Genomic DNA, 19,820 nt, shown 5'->3' on the forward strand with positions numbered 1-19,820 from the left:
AAACTGATCTACAATTTAGAAAAACCTAACAGGAATTCTATTTACCTGTTAGCATGTGGATTTCTATAGATTCAGAATTTAAATTAAACATCTGGGAATTACGTTCTTTCCTTAGCATGAAAACCAAGAACCAAATACTGCTTATCACTAAACCACTACTGTCCAATAAATAATTACAAAGTTTCAGCCTCATTTCATATATAATTTCTGCACTGGCATTATATTGCATCTCAACTGCATATTTATCTGTGAAACTAAAAGATGTTCTCAGATATCTGTGATTATCCTTGAAATGATTTTAAAAGAGGACTGAGAGTAAGAGGTTAAGTGTTTGCTGGTCCAAATGAAGGGCCACTTGTAAAAAAAAGCATGCACTGTGCTCAGGGAGTCTTTAAAAAAGATAGGTTTTTCATTATATTTAGCCAGACTGCTATTGACATTTAACTACACTCCTCTTAAATGTCTTCAGGACTCAATTCAATACCTTTTTCGCCCTTCACATTTAGGTGCGGTCATAAAAATGTTTGAGTATGCCCACAAATTACAGGCGGCTGGCAGTCCCTGAATTTTGAAAGACCCATATATGATGGGCAATTGCTATTCTAAAATAGTATCTGTAGGAGCCACTACAGGAGTCATATTCATCACAGCAGCCCTTGCAGTGCTGCTGGCACTCATTCTGTCCACACTCCACCTGACCTCCCAATGGCAACAGGCAGCTTAGTTATGAAACTGCCAGTAACAGAAAGAAAAAGTGGCCAACTGGGTCAGAACAACTTGAAACAAGACTAAATCAAGAAGCTAGACTACGATGCCATGTGGGGAGAAGCTAAAGCATGACTCAGAACTTTTCAAGGCCAATACCCTGGTAGAAGCGAGGGAGTAGGCAGAATGGGAAGGAACTCATAATTTAAGATATGGCTTGAGAAAGGCTAAAATTCCCAACAAAGCTGCCAAATAAATACATTAAAATAATTGACTTTAAATACCAATAGGGGGTTTTCAGGTATACTACTACAATAAGCAGAATTTATGATGTTACGTTAACATACAGACTTCATGAGGATAAAGTAATGAAAAGCACTTGATAACCACTTTATTACAAATTCCAAGTTAGAAAAACAAAAATAATGACTGCTATTACTATGACTCTCTTAGATTAAAAATGTATTTAGACAGACTGACAGTATTGTTTTAAAGTAATAAAAAATGTTTGAAGTGTTGTTTAGTTATGGATGGGAACAGGAAAGAACTGGTATCCTTATATTACACGTCCGAGGGAGCTTCTGACAGACTGTGAAGAAAAGACTCAGACTTGGGATTGATTGCAAGCACCAGGGCTATGACTCAAAGCACCACGTGTACCCTTGTTTCTGGGGAACCATGTAGAGGGTAAATTTTTAGAATAAGGTGTTAACTAGAGACCTGGTCCTGTGCCCAGACAATCTGATTCAAACCCAAAGCTGCATTTACTACCACAGAGACAAGTCTCAAATCTTCTCTCATTTTACCCTATTGAAAACAAAGCATTTGTTTTCATATACCATAAATACCTCAAATTTAACATTCCCCAAATCCAATTTATCCTCTTTTCTTTAAATTCATTCTAGTCTCTCAATGAAAGGTAGGAAACCCATCTAAGCCAGAAGCCCTAGAATGATCACAAATTTTTCTCTTTCAGTAAATGCCTTTCTACCACCCACATTTAATCAGAATGTAAGTTCCACAGATTCCATCTCACTAGCATCTTACACATCTATGCTTTCTTTTCTACATTTATGCTATTTCACGTTCTTAGGTCTGACCTTTGTTAAACCCAACTTCCTCAAGAATCTCCCTAAGTCTAGCCACACCCCTTTCCAGCACGCCTGTCATCTACAAAGCTACCAAATAAACTTCTGGAAATGCAAATTTTATGTTACTCTTCCATTTTAAATCTCTAATCCTCCATAACTGCTTTTAACTAAACATTCAAGCACATTCATAATATTTCCCCACCCTATCTCCTGATACTCCTCCACTGACATCCCACTCTCTAGCCACATTAAATTCCTTAGAGTAACTCAAATCTATCTTCTTACTTCATACTTCCTTACCGCATATGTTCCCTCTCAGAAATGTCACACACACCCCTACCACCTCAGCTGATTCCTATTCAGACTCACAGTGCCCTCCTTTAAAGGTACCTGACTGATATCTGACTACCATAAAAATGCTATGTTAAATTTTTATTGAAAGGATTTTTTTTTAATTGGAAAGCATTTTCAAACATATTATCTCTTAACTTTTAAAACAAGTCATGTGAGATAGGCCTGATAGGTTCTGTTTTCTTCATACCACAAATAAGGCCATAAGATAAAATTATATTGGAAAAGGAACAAGAATCCAGTTTTTCTGAATTCCTAGTCCACTGCTTTTTCTATCATAACTGTTACTTAGAAGATATATGGTGATGGAACTATCTTGACCAGATTTGCCAAGTTATTATATAAAATAATTTTTCATTTCACGTATTTTACAGGAGTAAGAACTACAGTGGGGCAACTGAGTGATAAAGGGATGTATAGTATTTTAAGATAGATAAATTAAGGCAGTGATTGAAGAAGGGAAAGGCAACTGAGTATAGTCAAAGTGAAGCAGGTTCAAAAAGATTTAAAACACATAAGAGGAATATGCTAAGATTAAAGTTAAGGGCCTGACAAATGAGAAATTGTTTGTAAAGGAAAATGGAAGTATATGAAGTAGAGCAGGGGGAAATTAATAAAATAATATTTCTTTCACCGATGAGACCCTTTTTAACCCATTAAGGATTTTAAGCAAATAAAAGGAACATGAGATGCAGGAAAGAAAAAGATTTATACAGTCATGAAAAAAAAGAGTACAGAACAAAGACCCATTTTACACAATGACTCACTATCACAAACAGGTCATACTAAAAGATTAAGTTGTGAGAGTCATTTTATAAAATTACAATAAATGATTTTGACAGTCTTGCAGTCATTTCACTTCCAGGGATAATGTGAGCTGTGGGAGTTGGAGAAGTTATGTGTTTGGAAATCGTCACACTAGAATAAGCAGGGAGACCTGCTTGTTCGACTATTTTCTTTAAAATTACTAGGTCATAAAATTATTTTCTTTAAAAGTAACTAGGTCATAAAGTAGTTACTAAAAAATTAAGTGTTGTATGGTTAAAAAATAAAAGAAAGATATTTACTGAGAAAATAAACACCAGGAGGAATTGTGTTAATGATTGTGGTAAAAGCAGAGTATATAACTAGAATCATCCACCTAGTAGAAGTTAAAAATAATTACTGACAATATGGTCCCTGTAGTAAATGTGGATTTGCTCACTTCATACTAAGAGAATGAGGACATAGTAAAACACACATAGTAAAGAATATTTTCAGTAAAAGACCCATCTTCATCCTACGGTGAAATACTTTGGGGGGAAATATGAAGTAAACAAAGCTAAAGAGATCTGGCATCTGTAGGATTCTTTGAAGTCCTTAATTTGTTAATGTTTACCATAAGCCTACAGGATTATATACTGTTTTTCAAATAAATTATTTCCTAATAGAGTATCTTAAAAAAAAAAAAAAAAAGAGTGATCCAAAGAACCAACATCATAAGGAGATACTACTCTATACAAACAAGTCAATATGATGCAAAATTTACTCTACCTTTCTAGAAAAACAAAAACAGACAACAAATAGATACATAGAAAAGGAAAATAAGGAGCCACTTAAACTCAACATTGCTGTAATCTTGGCCAAAGGAAACAGTTAAATAGCTCACAGTATCATCTTAAATTAAGACGTAATTAAGAAATGTCCAACAATAGATGACACCTATTGTGGTATAGCCAAAAGAACATTAATTAATCATTAAAACATCATTAAAAAAATATTTAACATCATGGGTAAATGCTCAAAAATGTTTTTAAAAAATGGAACCTACGTTTACATGGCATAATTCAAATTTTATAAAATAAAACAATTATAATAAAAATTTTTTTCTATTTTCAAAATTGTATACAATATGCTTGATTTTATAAAAAGAAAATCTACTTTAAACCAGTATATATCAGGACATACCACAAGTAACAGAAATTACTGTATTATACTCCAATAGAGGAATTTATTAGCTCACACTTCACATAATTGTAAAGTCTATAAGAAGAGTGAACTTCATGAATGCTTTCATCAGGGCTCCTGCTCCATTTCTCTGAAGTTTCCTCACTCTTCCGTGTGTTGGCATTATCAGACTAGTTCATATCATGGTAGAAAAATGGCTTAAATTCTAAGTATTATAGGCAAGCAACACAGACACCTTTTCTCTCCACACCTCCCCACACACATATAGAAAAGGCCAAAAGTACATGGTTAACACCAACTGAGCCATCTGAATTACTGAGTTTGGTCAGATGGTCAGATCAATGCCACACCATGTACTGATTGGGGTAGGCCTAAACAAATCTCAGTGAATGGACCTGGCAACCTAGAGAATGGCGAAGAGATTCATTTCACTTAAAAACAAAAAAACAACAAAAAAAAGGAGGGGGTGGGCAGAGACTCTCAAGTAACAGTAAAGAAACAAAGAAAATAAATACTATAGAAACACAGGGCATAAAAGCAGCAAAGAACAGATCAAGATCTGTAGCAATTTGCTTTATTAAAAAAACTCAATGAAAGAGAAAGCAAATCCAAGTAAAACCATGTTGGCTTAAGTTTTAAGTTCTGTGGAAGCTGAAAAGTTTTGTTTTGTGGAAGTAGATTACAATTTCCTTTCAAATATAATCCTACAGAACAGAAATTCAAAGCTATCAAGTGAGGCTCAAGAAAGAGATAAGAATGGGGAAGCAAAAAACAGGTATCATTAATCAAGAATGAATTTGATGTTAATTTCCCAAAGGTTAAGAAAAAAACAAAACACTTCACAACACATGACTTAATGCTGAAATGATAAAGAATCAATAATTTTATGTAAGCTTTTGGTAGAAGTTTTTAACAGGGAGAAGGACTAAGTTATACGCTGTGACACTGGAGTTATTCACTATAAGAGATTATTAGAAAATTGAATATTTTAGAAAGTGTGTGTTTGGGAGACTGAAGAATAAACTCCTATTCTGAGAAACAAATGGAAGAAATACCAAACCAAAGCACTTCAAGAAAAATAAGATTGCCAGATGAAATAGTAATTGTTACACAATAAGTCATGAAAGACTTTGAAGAGATAATAAATGACTATTTTATTTTTGTTTGAAGATATCAAGAGTATGGATGGCAAAAGAGCCAGTTGGTAAAAAGCTGGTAATTCTATTAAAAAAAAAAAAAAAAGTCTAGCATTACAACTGTGCTAAAAAGAGAGAATCAAGTATAAACTTTTCAAAACAGCTCTTCTCAATATACAACAAAACCCATCAACCCTAAACTAAAACCATAATCTACCAAAAAAGGGAGTAAGTATGTATGTTGAATTTAATTATTGCTGATAAAACAATAACTAAATAATGGCTCATAAAATATACATGATGTTGAAAACCTATCAGTAAACCAACAGACATTAAATCATGAAATGAAAGCTGTGAGGAAATGTATACCATATTTATTGAGAAACTTCTTTCCTTAAGAAACATACATGCTAATGAGGGAGCATGGTATCACCATTACCCATACATTCAAGTACACTGTTAACTTTTGAGAGGTTTCATAAATATTCAAAAGAAAGTTACTGGATTCATTTAATGCACTGACTCAGCATTAAATACTTAGTATCTACCATGTGCTAGGCAAATGGCCAACAAGATACATACCTTGGCCTCAAAGAGTTTATAACTTAGTGAAGGAGTTTGTAGTTTCAATCAGTTGATAAAATACCACAACAGACATAATGTAGAGACACTGAATCTAGTGTAGACTTCCATCTGCCTCATCTTCTTGGTCATTCATTGTTTTAGACTCTCATATCCTACAGAGAACTATGATTTTCTGTACTTTGTTCCTTTGTAGGTCCATACTAGGATGGAAGCTAGACTAGGTAAGATATTTACCCAGAATTGGCTTGAATTGGGGTTCAAGTGCATAATCAGATATCAGGGTGGAAGTAACAGCATGGAGCACAAAGTCTGTTAATATCACTAGAATACTCACCACAATCCTTGGGTCCTTACATTACCTGGGTAAAGTACACTGTATTTTCAAAATCCAGTATTCCCTAATCCTGCTCATCAAACTCCCTCCCTCCCCAAATACTCACACACAATGCTGAATTGTTTTCAAGTTGTTCGAACCCATTTAGTAGTTGAAGATTTGGAAGTAGGTAAGACCATACAAGGAAAAATGTATTTTTACAAAGTCCCTACTATGCTGGGAATAAAGAAGATACAAATCATATTCTCAGAGAGCTGTCTAGAAAGAGTATAGTAAATGATCACAATTCAACGTGACTGATACCATCATGGGGGTTATGTACAATGTACATAACCTAAGCACAGCTCTGTGAATATCAAGGAAATTTTCATAAACAAAATAACATTTGAGCTGAGTTTTGAAAGATAATAAAGCATATTCTAAGCAGTAAAGGAGAAAAATATATTCTACAAAGAAAGAATATGGAAAAGCATCACTAGCTGAGGCTAGAGACCCTAAATTTGTAATAGCAACATTCTATACTACTGGATGGTTTTTGTTTGCTTGTCTGTTTTGTTTTTGTTTTTTTTGCCAGCAGCTGAAGGCTATCAAAATCGAGACCGGAAAAGGTAGATGGTTGGTATTATCCAAAGTTTGACGAAAAAGCAGGTAGCAAAAGAAGAAGAACAGTGTATCTGTAAAACACTTATTTAACTATCAGGGCCCAAGTGAAATGTCAGTTCTTCTATGACACTTTGAAACTCTTACAACTAGGAGTTGAATCCAGCTCTGTTTCTCCAAAACTTTGTAATCAGCACTATTACATATTGTATTATACTGTTTTAAAATGTATCAATTACTTGTATATCCAGACTATCCAGGGCAAGGTACCTACTAATTCATGGTGATACCCAATTAATGCTAGTTGAATAGAATTGCCCTGCACTTAAGAACTTCATAACTAAATAAATGAAAAAGGAATATACAAATAATACACATTGAAATAAGTTCGAATAGGGGAATGTATAAACTTTTATAGAATACTAAAGATGGAGCAACTGAGTTACATTTATTGATGTTGTAGTAGTTACAATTACTTCTAACAGAAAAAAAGAACTGAGTTTATAAGATGGCCTTATATTTTAAAAATAGTCTCATCAAGAATGAAAATCTTTTGTAGAATTTCCAATTACAAGCTCATGCAGAGACTAAACTTTTCACTTTGCATTAAGCTAATCAAGCCTTAGATTGTTTTTTCAAAGCAAACATATGCAAAAATGTTCTTTAAACCTTAAGAAATCACTGTAGAAAATTACCTTGCCTTTATGTTATCCCTCCCACATGCACATATCAGCAAGATGAATAATCTACAACTAAGTTATGATGAGCCAAATGAAAACATTCTGTTTGCTCCTTTAGTACAATAAGATGTGTATCACTTAACTATGGAATGAAAAGTACAAGCATCTAAAATGAACTCACTTCACAGAACATTGTGTGCTAAAACCTAGACTTTGAATCCTTATGTTTCTATTAAAAAAATGCCATTACTTTGCCTTTTCGAGCCTCAATTTGCGGTTTACCACCACGAATGTTAAAAAGTAGGTCATGAAAAACCTCAGTAAAATCAATGATAGATTCTTGGGTATAAAGTACTGATACCAATGGCATCATTCCTCATTCCCAGTTATTCCAACTATTATGCCACACAATCCACTTTGATACGTTAGTAGAATATATATTCCATTTGTGATAGTTTTACGTGTCAACCTGGCTGGGCCAAGGTGCTCAGATATTTAGTCATTATTCTGGATGTTTCTGTGAGGGTGATTTTGCATGAGATTAACTTTAACATTTAAATCCGCAGAATCTGACTGAGTACAGCAGATTTCCCTCCCCAATGTGCGTGGACCTCAGCAAGTCAGGTGAAGGCAGGAGTGGAACAAAAAGGCTGACATCCTTAACAAACAATGCTACCCCCACCACGCCCTCCCCAAGAGCAAGCGGTAATTCTGATAGCAGATCACCTTCAACCTTGACAGCAACATCAGCTCTTCCCTTGGTTTCCAACCTGCCAGGCCACCCTGTGGAGTTTGGACTTGCCAGGCTCCGTTATTGAGTGAGCCAGCTCCTTAAAATCTCTCTCTAGTGTATGTATGTGTATAGTTAGTAATAGAATAACGATGTACTGGTTACTAGACTTAGAAATATGTATTGCATCATGGTGATAGCTATGTAATAAGGTATATGAGTGTCTAATCACTATATTGTGCACCTGAAACTAATATAATATTGTTTGCCAACTGTAATTTTTAAAATAATTCAGTCAACAACTGAAGAGGATAGTTTTAAAACGTTGAAGTACTGGACTCGTAATTTCCTATTGCCTTTTATTCTTTTATGATTATTTCTTTTGATTTGACAATAAACCAAATACATGTACTCCTATCAGACATTGAACATCTCTCTATTACAGCACTTATGATAAATTAAAATTTTAAATTTCAGTCTCCAACACAAAATAATGAGCTTCTGAGGGCAGGGACTAAATTTCTGCATTTATTAGGAGATAGTTTGGGACATGCAAAATAAATACTCAGTGTTGAATACATGAATGAAGGAGGCCTGAAAATGGGGAGATGTGCCGTCTAAATCTTCACCTCAACAAAGTGTGACATTACTGTACAAAATGTTCCAAATCTAACTTTAAACTAGGCATTTGACATTTAATCAAAGCAGTATGACATATCATGGCAGTATTGACTCAACTGAATAGCACTGAATATGGTACATAATAGTTTTGTCCTTAGTATTTTTCATTAAGATTTACTGTATAAAAAATAGAAAATAATGTAGTATCTTACATTCAGTTAGGAAGATATATTTCTGACTTAGCATACATTTCTTCAATTTCTTTTTAATGTCCTTCTAAAAAGCGTTTCTTAATTTGGGGCCTTTTCCATTTCTTGTCTGTTCTTCTCTTTGACTGCTTCAAGCAAAGATTCATCTTTTACTCTCTATTTTGTCTTTAATATTATGACTATTTTCCCTATTTCAACAATTTTGCAGATGGTCATTAATATTCACATACATTCATAACAAAAAATGAAAGTCGCAGTGAATAATAAGTAACAATGAAAAATGAAATAATTTTGCTTTTATTATCTCAGTATAAAACATTCCCATGGTATGATATCTCTCCTAGTTTTAAAATAATGGATAAATTATAGATTTGTGTGAATTAAGAGTCACACAAAATCAAACCTCCAAAAAAAGCCCAAAATTTACTTCATTTACCTAGGCATTTGACATTTAACCAAAGGTTTGCTTATTATAAACAAACCTTAAAATAAAAAAAAATGGTTGATATTTACTGATATTTTCTGGCTGGTGTTTCTTTTTTCCCTTAAGTCAAATGTTACAAACTTTTAAGATGGTCTTTAACACCAAGTAGTTAAAACAATTTTTTAATTTATAAAAGTTTATATTCATATTTCATTAAATCCAGAAATACCAAAATTCACATGACATTACGAATTCACTAAGAGGAATCTATGTAAAGCTAAATTAAAACAAAGTGAAAAAAATCATAAAAAATCAGTTTACATTTTCAGGGTTGAATAATACAAACAAATGAACAAAAAGTGAATACCTAAATTTATAGCTATAGACATAATTAGAAGGCTAATATGATATGACTTTGTAATTGCAAACAAAGAATTTTCTGGGAGAAAAATTAATGCCTTACTAACAGTAGTTTTGAATCTATGGGGGCTATATATTACTAAATTAAGAAATATTCTGTAGTGTTTATTGGACCATTTGATAATTATTCATTTAAAAATACATAATTCATATGATTAATTTTAGTTATTATTTAGGTACTAATTCTCACTAGGTAAATATCCATCCTTGAATAACACAGAGGAAGATATAAATTATACTGAACCTTAGTAACAGATTAAATGACCTTGACCCTGAGACAGTAAAAACTATGTTGAACTTTCCGTCCTTAAAAAACTTCCTCTAGTATTAATGCTTCCCCCAAATAATTTTATTATAAACAAACCTCAAAATAATAAAAAATGGTTGATATTTACTGTTTTTAATATTGATTAGGCTAAGGATTTACGTTTTAAAGGTACCCACTTTTGATTTTTTTAAATTATTCTTTAATTAAGACTATTTTCTTAACACAGAAAGGACTTTTACATTAAATCAAGAGGTGTTATATTGAACTGATGAAGCATTAGAAGGGCTGCCATTAATATCAGAAGCTAAAATAAGATACTATTCATATTACTGTTATTTATTATTTCGCTGGAAGTTCAAGCCAACACAACAGTCAACTATAGTCACAAGGGAAAGGAAACAAAAATACTACTTTTTATATGTTCTGATTGCAAAACCTAAGAGAACTAGCTAAAAAATTAATTTTAACTAGTAAGTGAGTTCAGAAGGTAGTTGGAAAAAAATAAAAATAGAAAAATCAATATAGCTTTAAAAATTGATCTCCAACAACAACCACTTAAAAATCATAATGGGAAAAAATCCATTTGCAACCACCAAAAAATGTAAAATACATAGGAATACTTTAAAGAAGAATGTATAGAAAGCATATGAACCAAACTATACAATCTGAGACATAAAAAGAAAACTTTAAAAAAGATAAATGTTCTTAGATTGACAGACAAAATATTAAGAAGTTTTTAGTTCTTTCCAAATTAATTTACAGCTTATTCCAATTCCAACAGGATTTTTCAGCAATGTGACAAAGTATTTCTAAAACTTCTCTGATATAACAAATCCATGAAAATAAAAATGTTTGACAGACAGATTTATAAAGAGAAACTTCCTCTACAGAACTGCCATAGTTAAAATAGCATGGTTGTAACACAATAATAGACACAGATTAATGGAATAGAATAAAGCCCCCAAACTCGCCCAATTATATTAAGTAGTTATTATCTGATAAAAGGAGCATCGTCAACCAATAAGGAATAGACTAAAGGATACAAGGTGCTGGGAAAATTGACTGTCTAGAAAAAAATAAAATTAGATTTTCACCTTATACTATGTGTCAAAATAAATTATTGAACATAATAAAATCAAATAATTACAATAACAAGATATATATATTTTATGTAGGAGCCTCTATTAGGAAAATGATTCATTTATAGATTCCAAAATCTACTTAATGGTGAAACTTTAATCTTTCTGTTACAATGCCAAATGGGTAATCAGGAAATCTGAATTACAAGAGGTAAAAGTGAAAGCATTTAGATCATGTAAGAAAGCTTTCCAGAGAAAACAATCGTCATGGACCATCAAATGCTACAGGAGATAAAAAGGAGCATGATAACTGCCCACACCTTTAATAAACATGAGGTTCAAACACTGAAGACACTAAAAACAGGCTAATTTAAGTAATCTAATTATTATTTATGCTGTTTTCCTTTAAATACCAAACTATACATTTCTGTTGAAAATAAATAATTCTTATTCAGATACTTATTAACTCACTTCCAATTCATCATACCAATTGAAAGTCCGATTTACAAGCCTCGTATTCTTAGGCACATTCAGGACCCTGGGTTAGTGTTTCCTTGATTGGAGAACCAATTAACATCAATCAAATATATGGCCACAGAAGACCAACAGCTAGCTATAGATGCAGTTAACATGGAAACTGTTGAAAAAGAATGTTAGGAAGACACAGCGGCACGAACCCCCCACTTCTCCCTCAACAATAACTTAAAGTGTAGTCCTCAGTGATAGTTAACACTGGTACTACAAATATTGAGGGTGGTAGATCTTTTTCAGTGTATATTTGGCATACAGCATCACTTCAAATCACATTTCTCTTACCTATTTTAGTCTTTGTTAGGAACATAAGTTTTTCAAATTTAGCAAACTTAAGAAGTAAAAATAGTAACATTTATTAGCTAATGTTAGAAAACCCAGATCCTCTGCCAGTGTTTCAATCACATACTACAAATACCAATGGAGGTTTATCTCCTTCTGGAGACTGCACATAATGAGAGGTTTTTTCTTTTTCGCCTCTTATGAAGTATAGTGCTTAGAAGCATATCGGAGGGCAAAGAGCACCCAATATCGCAGTTATATCTTGCTTCTGTTATTAATCTCATGTCCTGCGAGAGACTTAAAGATGATCTTTCTCATTCTTTAAATCAGATTCAATCAAACCTTTCCGTGATCCCTTTTCTACAAACTCCTAAATATGAATATATTTGGATATACACTCCTTTCTGCTTTTGACTAAGCGCACAGAACATATCTGGGAGCCTATATGCTGCTTCTTTCTTAGAATCTAAACCTACAGGAATAAACCTAAGGTTCATTATTTTAAGTGTTCTGTTTTTAAAATGTCCTCTCCTACACTGAATAACCCGATTATATTTTATTGGTGATGATGATGATTTTCTTTCTAAATTGCATTTTCCATCACATCATACTGGTTGGCCCAACCCTTAAACCTGCTTTGATCAGTCAACACCCACAATTCCAGAGATAATGGCCTATAAAGCTGCAATAGAAATCAAGAAATATTTTACAAAATTTTAAAAATGAGATTCTATATGTAACCAATATTTTAAAAACTTAATGAGGTATTTTTCATTTTTTGGTACTAGGTCTTTGAACTCTAATATGTATTTTACACTTGCAGTGTATCTAAATTTAGATGAGCCTCATTTCAAAAGGTTCGACCGCTATCAAGAGAATGAATGCTGCATAGGACAGCACGAGTTTGGAAGAGTCCTCTGGAAGGCTAATGAGTATAGTGTCTTGTGGGTTCTTCCAAGTTTAACAGTGTTTTTTGTTTTTTTTTTTTTATTAAATTTATTGGGGTGACAGTTGTTAGTAAAATTACATAGATTTCAGGTGTACAATTCTGTATTACATCATCTATAAATCCCATTGTGTGTTCATCACCCAGAGTCAGTTCTCCTTCCATCACCATATATTTGATCCCCCTTACCTTCATCTCCCACCCCCCACCCCCCAACAGTGTTTTTTATAGTCTTGATACCTACTGAGCACCTTGGCTCTATATAAAATTCTCATTCCTTGAGTTTTCTGAAAATACTGTTCCAATACTGAATTGTTTTGTATATTGCTATTGAGAAGTCTGATGCTAATCTGATTTTCTTCCCTTTTTAAATCACTTGATTTTTTTGTATAGAGACCCTGAGGATTTTTCCTTTGTACTTATTTTTACCTTTAAACCTAAAATTTTTCTAGACTATGTCTTTGAATTGACAGTTCCATGTCAATTTTTGCAAGTACATGGTAGGCCCTTTCAACGTGTAAATTCTGGTCTTCCTTTATTTCAGCGAAGTTCATAGCTCTAAATATTAGCTGTTTCATTGTTTGTTTGTTTTTTCTCTTAAAGACTCCAATTATAGGCATGCTGGATCTTTCTGCCTACCATCTATATCAATCATTTTCTCTCTGATCTTTTATTTTCACTCGTCTGTCTGTTTTCCTCAATGTTCCTTATTAGATTTTCAGTCAATTCTGTTCTTCCTTGGTACCTTGTAATTTAGTTTTACTTTCTAAAATGATCCAGCTTTTTTCTTTAATTTCTTCTAGTCAACTCTTTAGTTCACACCTTCCTGGTATATATCCAGTTGGGTTCCAGGTTTCTGAATTTCTTACTTGAGGGTTTTTCTTTTCGTATCTGCAAAGGCTTAAGGATGCTTCATATAGGTCATGATGCTTTGTTAGTAATAACTGCTTTGTGGTTGGTTTAGGAGAAAAACTTTTAATAGGTAAAATGTTTTGACTCTTATTTTCTGCTTTGTTTCTTGTAGCATCTTTGCAATTTCCTATTCAGTGCATAGTTTTTCTTTTGCTTACTAAGCAATGATAGTTGTATGCAGTAGAAGTAAACATTTGAGATGAATAACTAGGTTTCTAAGTTCAAAAGCTTCCTCTTTTGAACTTAAACCAAAGAGATTATTAGTGTGTATTCTAATTTTACAGTTTTGTTTCTACAGAACATTTAATTTCCCCCTCTGGCTTCCTTCTTTCTCTTTACCATCAAATCCATAAGGGAGAACAATTTCATCCCGAAACGGGCACTCCCCTGATCTGTTGCCTAGGGTCCGTGTACTTTTTAAGTCTCTTCCTTTTGATTTCCCAACAGCCAATGCTCTAATAGAATCTAAGACCAAATCTTAGCATTTTCTCACCAAAGTACTCGTAGGTCTTTTTATTTCTAAAAGCAATTGTAATTGTGTACTATCGCTCCTGGGCTCCTGCTTCAATCCGTTTGCTTCTCACGTTTTAAATGTTAGTCGCTGCAGTCTTCACTGAACACTCTCAATAATGGGCTCTGAAGCTGAGTAGGCTAGATTTGTATATTTATTTCTCCACTGAATAATTTGAAGTTCCTAATCTGTCTCCTAGGTAGGCTGAAGGAATAGGTTATGGTTATTTGGTTTTACATGATCTCTTTGTTGATATGTATGAATTTTTAGAGAATGTGTGGGAAAAAATCAAGATTTAGGTGGACGCCACTATTCTATGGCAATCCAGGAGTCTTGATTCATCAAGAATTGTCAATGTATTCTTAGTTAAATATTTCTCTAGTCTCTTCTATTCTTCAAATGCTACATTTATTTAGTAAAAACTGAAGCTTGGGTAATTTATGATTAGCACCAGTCATAAACCCTCATGGGCAATAAATACAATAACTAAAAGAGCCACATGATACAAAAATATATATGAAGGAAGTGAACAACATAATGAATTCAGGTTGCAAAGGAAACATATTACTTCTGTGGTGCATTTGATAACTTAGGATAAAAAAGTGAAATCTAGGTATTACTATGAAAGGATTTAGTGAAATAATTTTTCATTTCCACTTACACAGCACCAGGCTTTCATGCTCAGTGATTGCAGATTGCACATAAAAATAGTTGATAATAAGTTTCAAAGTCTCTTACTAAAGAAATAACTTTGGTACCTGATGATAAGTCTATTCAGAAATATTAAAGGCATAAAGCAGACTAAAAGCAAATGACAAGGCATAATTTTTACTGTTAGAGAAGCTTCATAGAGTAACCGATATTAGCAGTTTGTGTACATAGTTGTGCTTAGGAGTAGAGCCTAGAAGGGAGCCAAAAATCAATATAATGAACAAAGTAAAGAACGAGGGCTAAGAAATAAGAATTCAACAGGTAGGTGAGTATTATGACATAAAGTTAGGAATGTGGAACTAGACACTAAATACTTTTCATCGAAGTAAATATTCTAATTTTAGATTATAATCATTTGTAATATACAATTCAAATATACTAAATTCCCACAATATAAAAATGTTTAAAGCATAATTTCTTTCCTTTCAGAAATGTCCTTTCTAATGATAGCATAGTAGATTATAAAATAAAATTTTAAGTTTAGATTCCCATTACACACATTACCATCTTATCTTGTTCAGATTGGAGAATTGTTTCTTGATGAGGCACAATCCTGGTGCAGTGGTATTTCTAGTTAAAACATCTGACACTAAGGAAAAACTATGAAACTAAAAGCTCTCTGTGTAAAAAACAAAACCAAAACCAAAAACTAGTACAGATTCACCTAAGTTAGGTGTTTTATAATTTTACTTTTAAGAGGAGAAAAATAGCAATGGAACAATCACTTTATTCAGGGAAGAACTACGGAAAATAAACACTTTACTGGTATTTTTACTTTTTTCTTGTTTAAAAGCCAGAGGCTAATGTTATAAAATATATCAGTAAATACCTATAAAATAAATATACCAGTCTACAGATCAAGGGGAAAAAAAGATTTATATATTACCTTCCTCTTTACTACTAACAATTTGAAACTATTTCAAAGAAAAAGCAAAACTTTAAGACAATATTAAAACCTAGCTTCTGCATACACTTGCACATTCTATAAACTCAGCAAAAAAGTTGCACTTTACGTAGAACGTAATTTTTTATTAAATCCAAACTGATTCTGCCACAGCAAAGCAAGTAATGTTATAGGATGTTTCCTTATCCTTTAAATGGTGATGATAATACCTCCTCTTGAGCATATAGGAAAGATTAAGATCACAGACCCAAGTCCAGTGCTGAGAACACAGTAGGTGCTCGATCAATGACAGATATCACTCTTAAGTAAAAGACTGGACATCTGCATGAACTCTCTCCTATGTCAAATCTTTTGTGTCAATCGTCTTAGATGTAAGGACACAAATTTTGATATAGATTCTTAAAAAGACATTCCTTTCATTATCTTCCTGGGGAGTCAACAGTTATAATGGTAGAGTTTATTGTGTTTATTAATATCTTTTAGTTATTTCATCTTAGTAGCTCATGACACATAATTTCAAGACCATTTTAAACATATGAGTTCAATGAGTAAGTCCGCAGTGGGTCTCAAATTTAACCCAACAATTACATACTTTGCAATATTTCTTGAATCTGTTCTTTAAAAAGTTAATAACCTTTTGCTTCCTTTTTCCACTTATCTTCATCTCTCTGTCTACCAGGAGAGGACTGAGCAACCCTCCACCAAGGACATCTCCACCAGTCCTTTAGTTCCTGAACAAATGGTCCACTTAGAAAATTCTACTTCTTTCTGAATAGAGAAAAAAAACTGGGCCGTTAAAAACAAATGTTATAATAAAACAACTCTTCAAAAAAAATGAACTTGAGAAGGTGGCCGGATGGCTCAGTTGGTTAGAGCATGAACTCTGAACAACAGGGTTGCCTGTTTGATTCCCACATGGACCAGTGAGCTGCGCCCTCCACAACTAGATTGAAGGACAACGACTTGGAACTGATGGGCCCTGGAGAAACACACTGTTCCCCAATATTCCCCAATAAAATTTAAAACAAACAAAAAAACAAACAAACAAACAAAAAAACAAGACTGGTTGGATAAAGTCATGTGTCTTTATTAAAAAAACAATGAACTTTTGAGATACTCAATTTACTTAGACTAATTCCGTGATTATGTATATCTGCCTATGTAGGCATGTGTGAAAATCAGGTCATCACATGGTGCTTTCTAATCCTTTAGACCAATGCTATCCAAAGGAAGTTTCTGTGATCACAGAAATGGTTTATATCTGTGATCCTCAATAAGGCAGTCACTAGCCAAATAGGGACACTGAAAAGACTAAGGAACTTAATTTTTAATTTAATTTAATTTTTAGACTTAAATAACCACATGTATCTACTACAATGGATAACACAGCCTTGGACATTCTCCATTCCTGTTCTTTTTCTTTACCACCATGAGCCTTATTCAGAAGCTCTTACTGAATTCCTGTTTTAAACAACTCTTCTGTTATTTCTAAGATTAAATAGCTTGACAGAGTTACAATCTCAAAAGCAAAGAGAATTACTAAAAAAGAATTTCAAAACTGGCTTTAAAATGTGCTTTTTGATGGAGTGCTACAATCAATTATTCTAGATTTTCTAATCAGTTTACTAAAAAATAATAAAAAAAAAATAACACATATATCTCTTGAATGCTTGAAATTGAAACTTTTAACAATATGTATACTTTCTCCTGAATTCTTTGCCACCTACATAAGTAGTCCCAGGATAAGATGATGGAGTAATGAAAAACAAGTATAGTGCAAACCATAGCAAGACCAAGCAGAATTAAGGGAACGAATGAAAATCATTCTGTACCTGTCTATTCACTGTCATAATACAGAAATCAATGAACAGAAATATGATGGATCAAATGCAATACAACGTGTTTGTCAATGAGTTGTATGTATAAACATCTGTAGCATTATTTACCATACCACCAAAGATCAAGACTTACCTAAATTTTAAGGGATTTTTGAAGACTGCTAATGAGTCTTGCCAATTAAAACTAAGCACACACATTATTTTAAAATAAAATTATTAAAAAGGTGGCCATAAGAGGTCAGAAAAAAAATTGTTTTAAGCTCCCCTTTGTTTCTCCTCCCCAATCTCCCCACAAATAAACACGGTCTTTTTTTGAAGAATAGGTGTTAAGAAAATAGGTGTTGAGCACCACTACAGCGCTTATCTGTTAGGAATGAAATAATGGCCTCTCTCTGGGACTGGTATTAATGTCATCACTAACAATCAATTCCTCCTTTCTTCTGCTTGTCAACTCAACTTTCAGTACCTTGGGGGTGGATATGCGGGGTAGGAGGGTGGAACATGTACAACAACTTCTGTATTCAGGGATAGAATTCAAAAGAATTCAAGTTATGTGATAAACTCCATACCACTTTCAGAATGACTGCTGATTTTGTGTTTGGCATTTGAGTAAATATAATGAAACTTACTATTTTGAGCCAGGGCTTGAAGCAGACAGTCCAAGCATCCTTCTAAACTATCCTCAGTTCTGTCAACAGCTGTTATCTTCAGCTTCTTCAAGGTATCACTGAGATTATCTGCTTATAGAATTAAAAAAAGAAATCAGAAACCTCACTAAGCATATGGCCATCATATGTTACATGACACACGGTTACGACTAACAGGCAAAGGGAACTCATTATAATGAGTTAACTTTCACATGCATTCCAAAATGGCAATGGACTGTGTACTATTACACATTTTTAAAATGAAATTTTATCCATTTAACTCAGATATGAAATATTCATCCTGTATATGTAAGATACCAGGAATATTCCACAGATTGTCACAGAACATCTTTTTCAGCATTCTCATACCTTATTTAGCTTGTTCAGGAAACCACTCATAGTTTACTGAAAAAAACTCAAGTCCACCAAAAAACACTGGATAGCTTTGCAAATAGTATTTTGTTTCATTTTATGTTCCTTCCGTTGTAGTTTAAAGACATAAAATATCAATGAAGGTTTACAAAAGTCTCAGAATAATATGAATTAAAATAATACAAAGTCAGATAACTGTAAAACCTACTTTAACACTACCAATTGAAAAACACTTCAAATCAAAATATTGATTTAAGTGAAAACATGTACATTTTGGATTATAAAACTATGCTCTCCTCCTAAATTATATGGGGATTCCTCTAGACCACAGATAATCAAAATCTTAATACAGAATTGTACACCTGAAATCTAATTGTCAACCCAATAAATTTAAAAAAAAATTATTCAGGATCCTAAAGAGTTTTTTTTATATCAATTATTTCTACTGATATTTAACATACTAAAATTTAAAAGTGAGACTTTTTAAGATTTTAGTAATTCATTTAAATCTAACAATTATAAAACTATTATCTGATAACAATATTTTAATGAAAAATAACTATTTCAAAAACAAAATAATTTATTGAAAAGGATGGTATTATTCTATAAATATTCATCATATCTGCCTTAACAGAAGATAAGTGGATTCTCGTATCTGGTTCTACACTCAATGTTTTGTAATTTGTTGTTTTGGTTGAGTAGATGAAGAACATTCAGCCTCATCACATACAGATGGTGCCAAAAAATATATATACACACTTTAAGAAAGGAAAAACCTATTAAAATTGTAATACTCAATACACACCTATAACAAAAGATGAACACAAGTCAGGTTTGACTTCTGCAATTAAAAGAGGTGCTCAAAGTGGTTACCATCAGCGTCCAGACACCTCTGATTACAGCGAACTACTGCTTGAGCAACGTTGACCAAAGTGATCACTTGTATACATTTTTTTGGCACCCCCGCTATATACATCGTTGAAGGG

The 19,820-nt window shown here is 32.9% G+C and overlaps 1 protein-coding gene across 8 annotated transcripts in view; it reads right to left on the reverse strand.

The window, feature by feature from the left end:
* Positions 1 to 19,820, reverse strand: part of RAP1GDS1 (Rap1 GTPase-GDP dissociation stimulator 1) — a 130,029-nt gene that overhangs the window by 82,098 nt on the left and 28,111 nt on the right. For 4 of the 8 annotated variants that reach the window (XM_074323300.1, XM_019741122.2, XM_019741119.2 and 1 more), the window contains exon 2: positions 18,445 to 18,552. In XM_074323300.1, the coding sequence (XP_074179401.1) occupies positions 18,445 to 18,552 (108 nt within the window). Of the gene's footprint in view, positions 1 to 18,444; positions 18,556 to 19,820 lie in introns of all 8 variants that reach the window. The other 4 variants (XM_019741121.2, XM_019741120.2, XM_074323294.1 and 1 more) reach the window with 1 other exon arrangement.

Source organism: Rhinolophus sinicus, linkage group LG02 (assembly GCF_036562045.2).
Source record: "Rhinolophus sinicus isolate RSC01 linkage group LG02, ASM3656204v1, whole genome shotgun sequence".
Classification (NCBI taxonomy): Eukaryota; Metazoa; Chordata; class Mammalia; order Chiroptera; family Rhinolophidae; genus Rhinolophus; species Rhinolophus sinicus.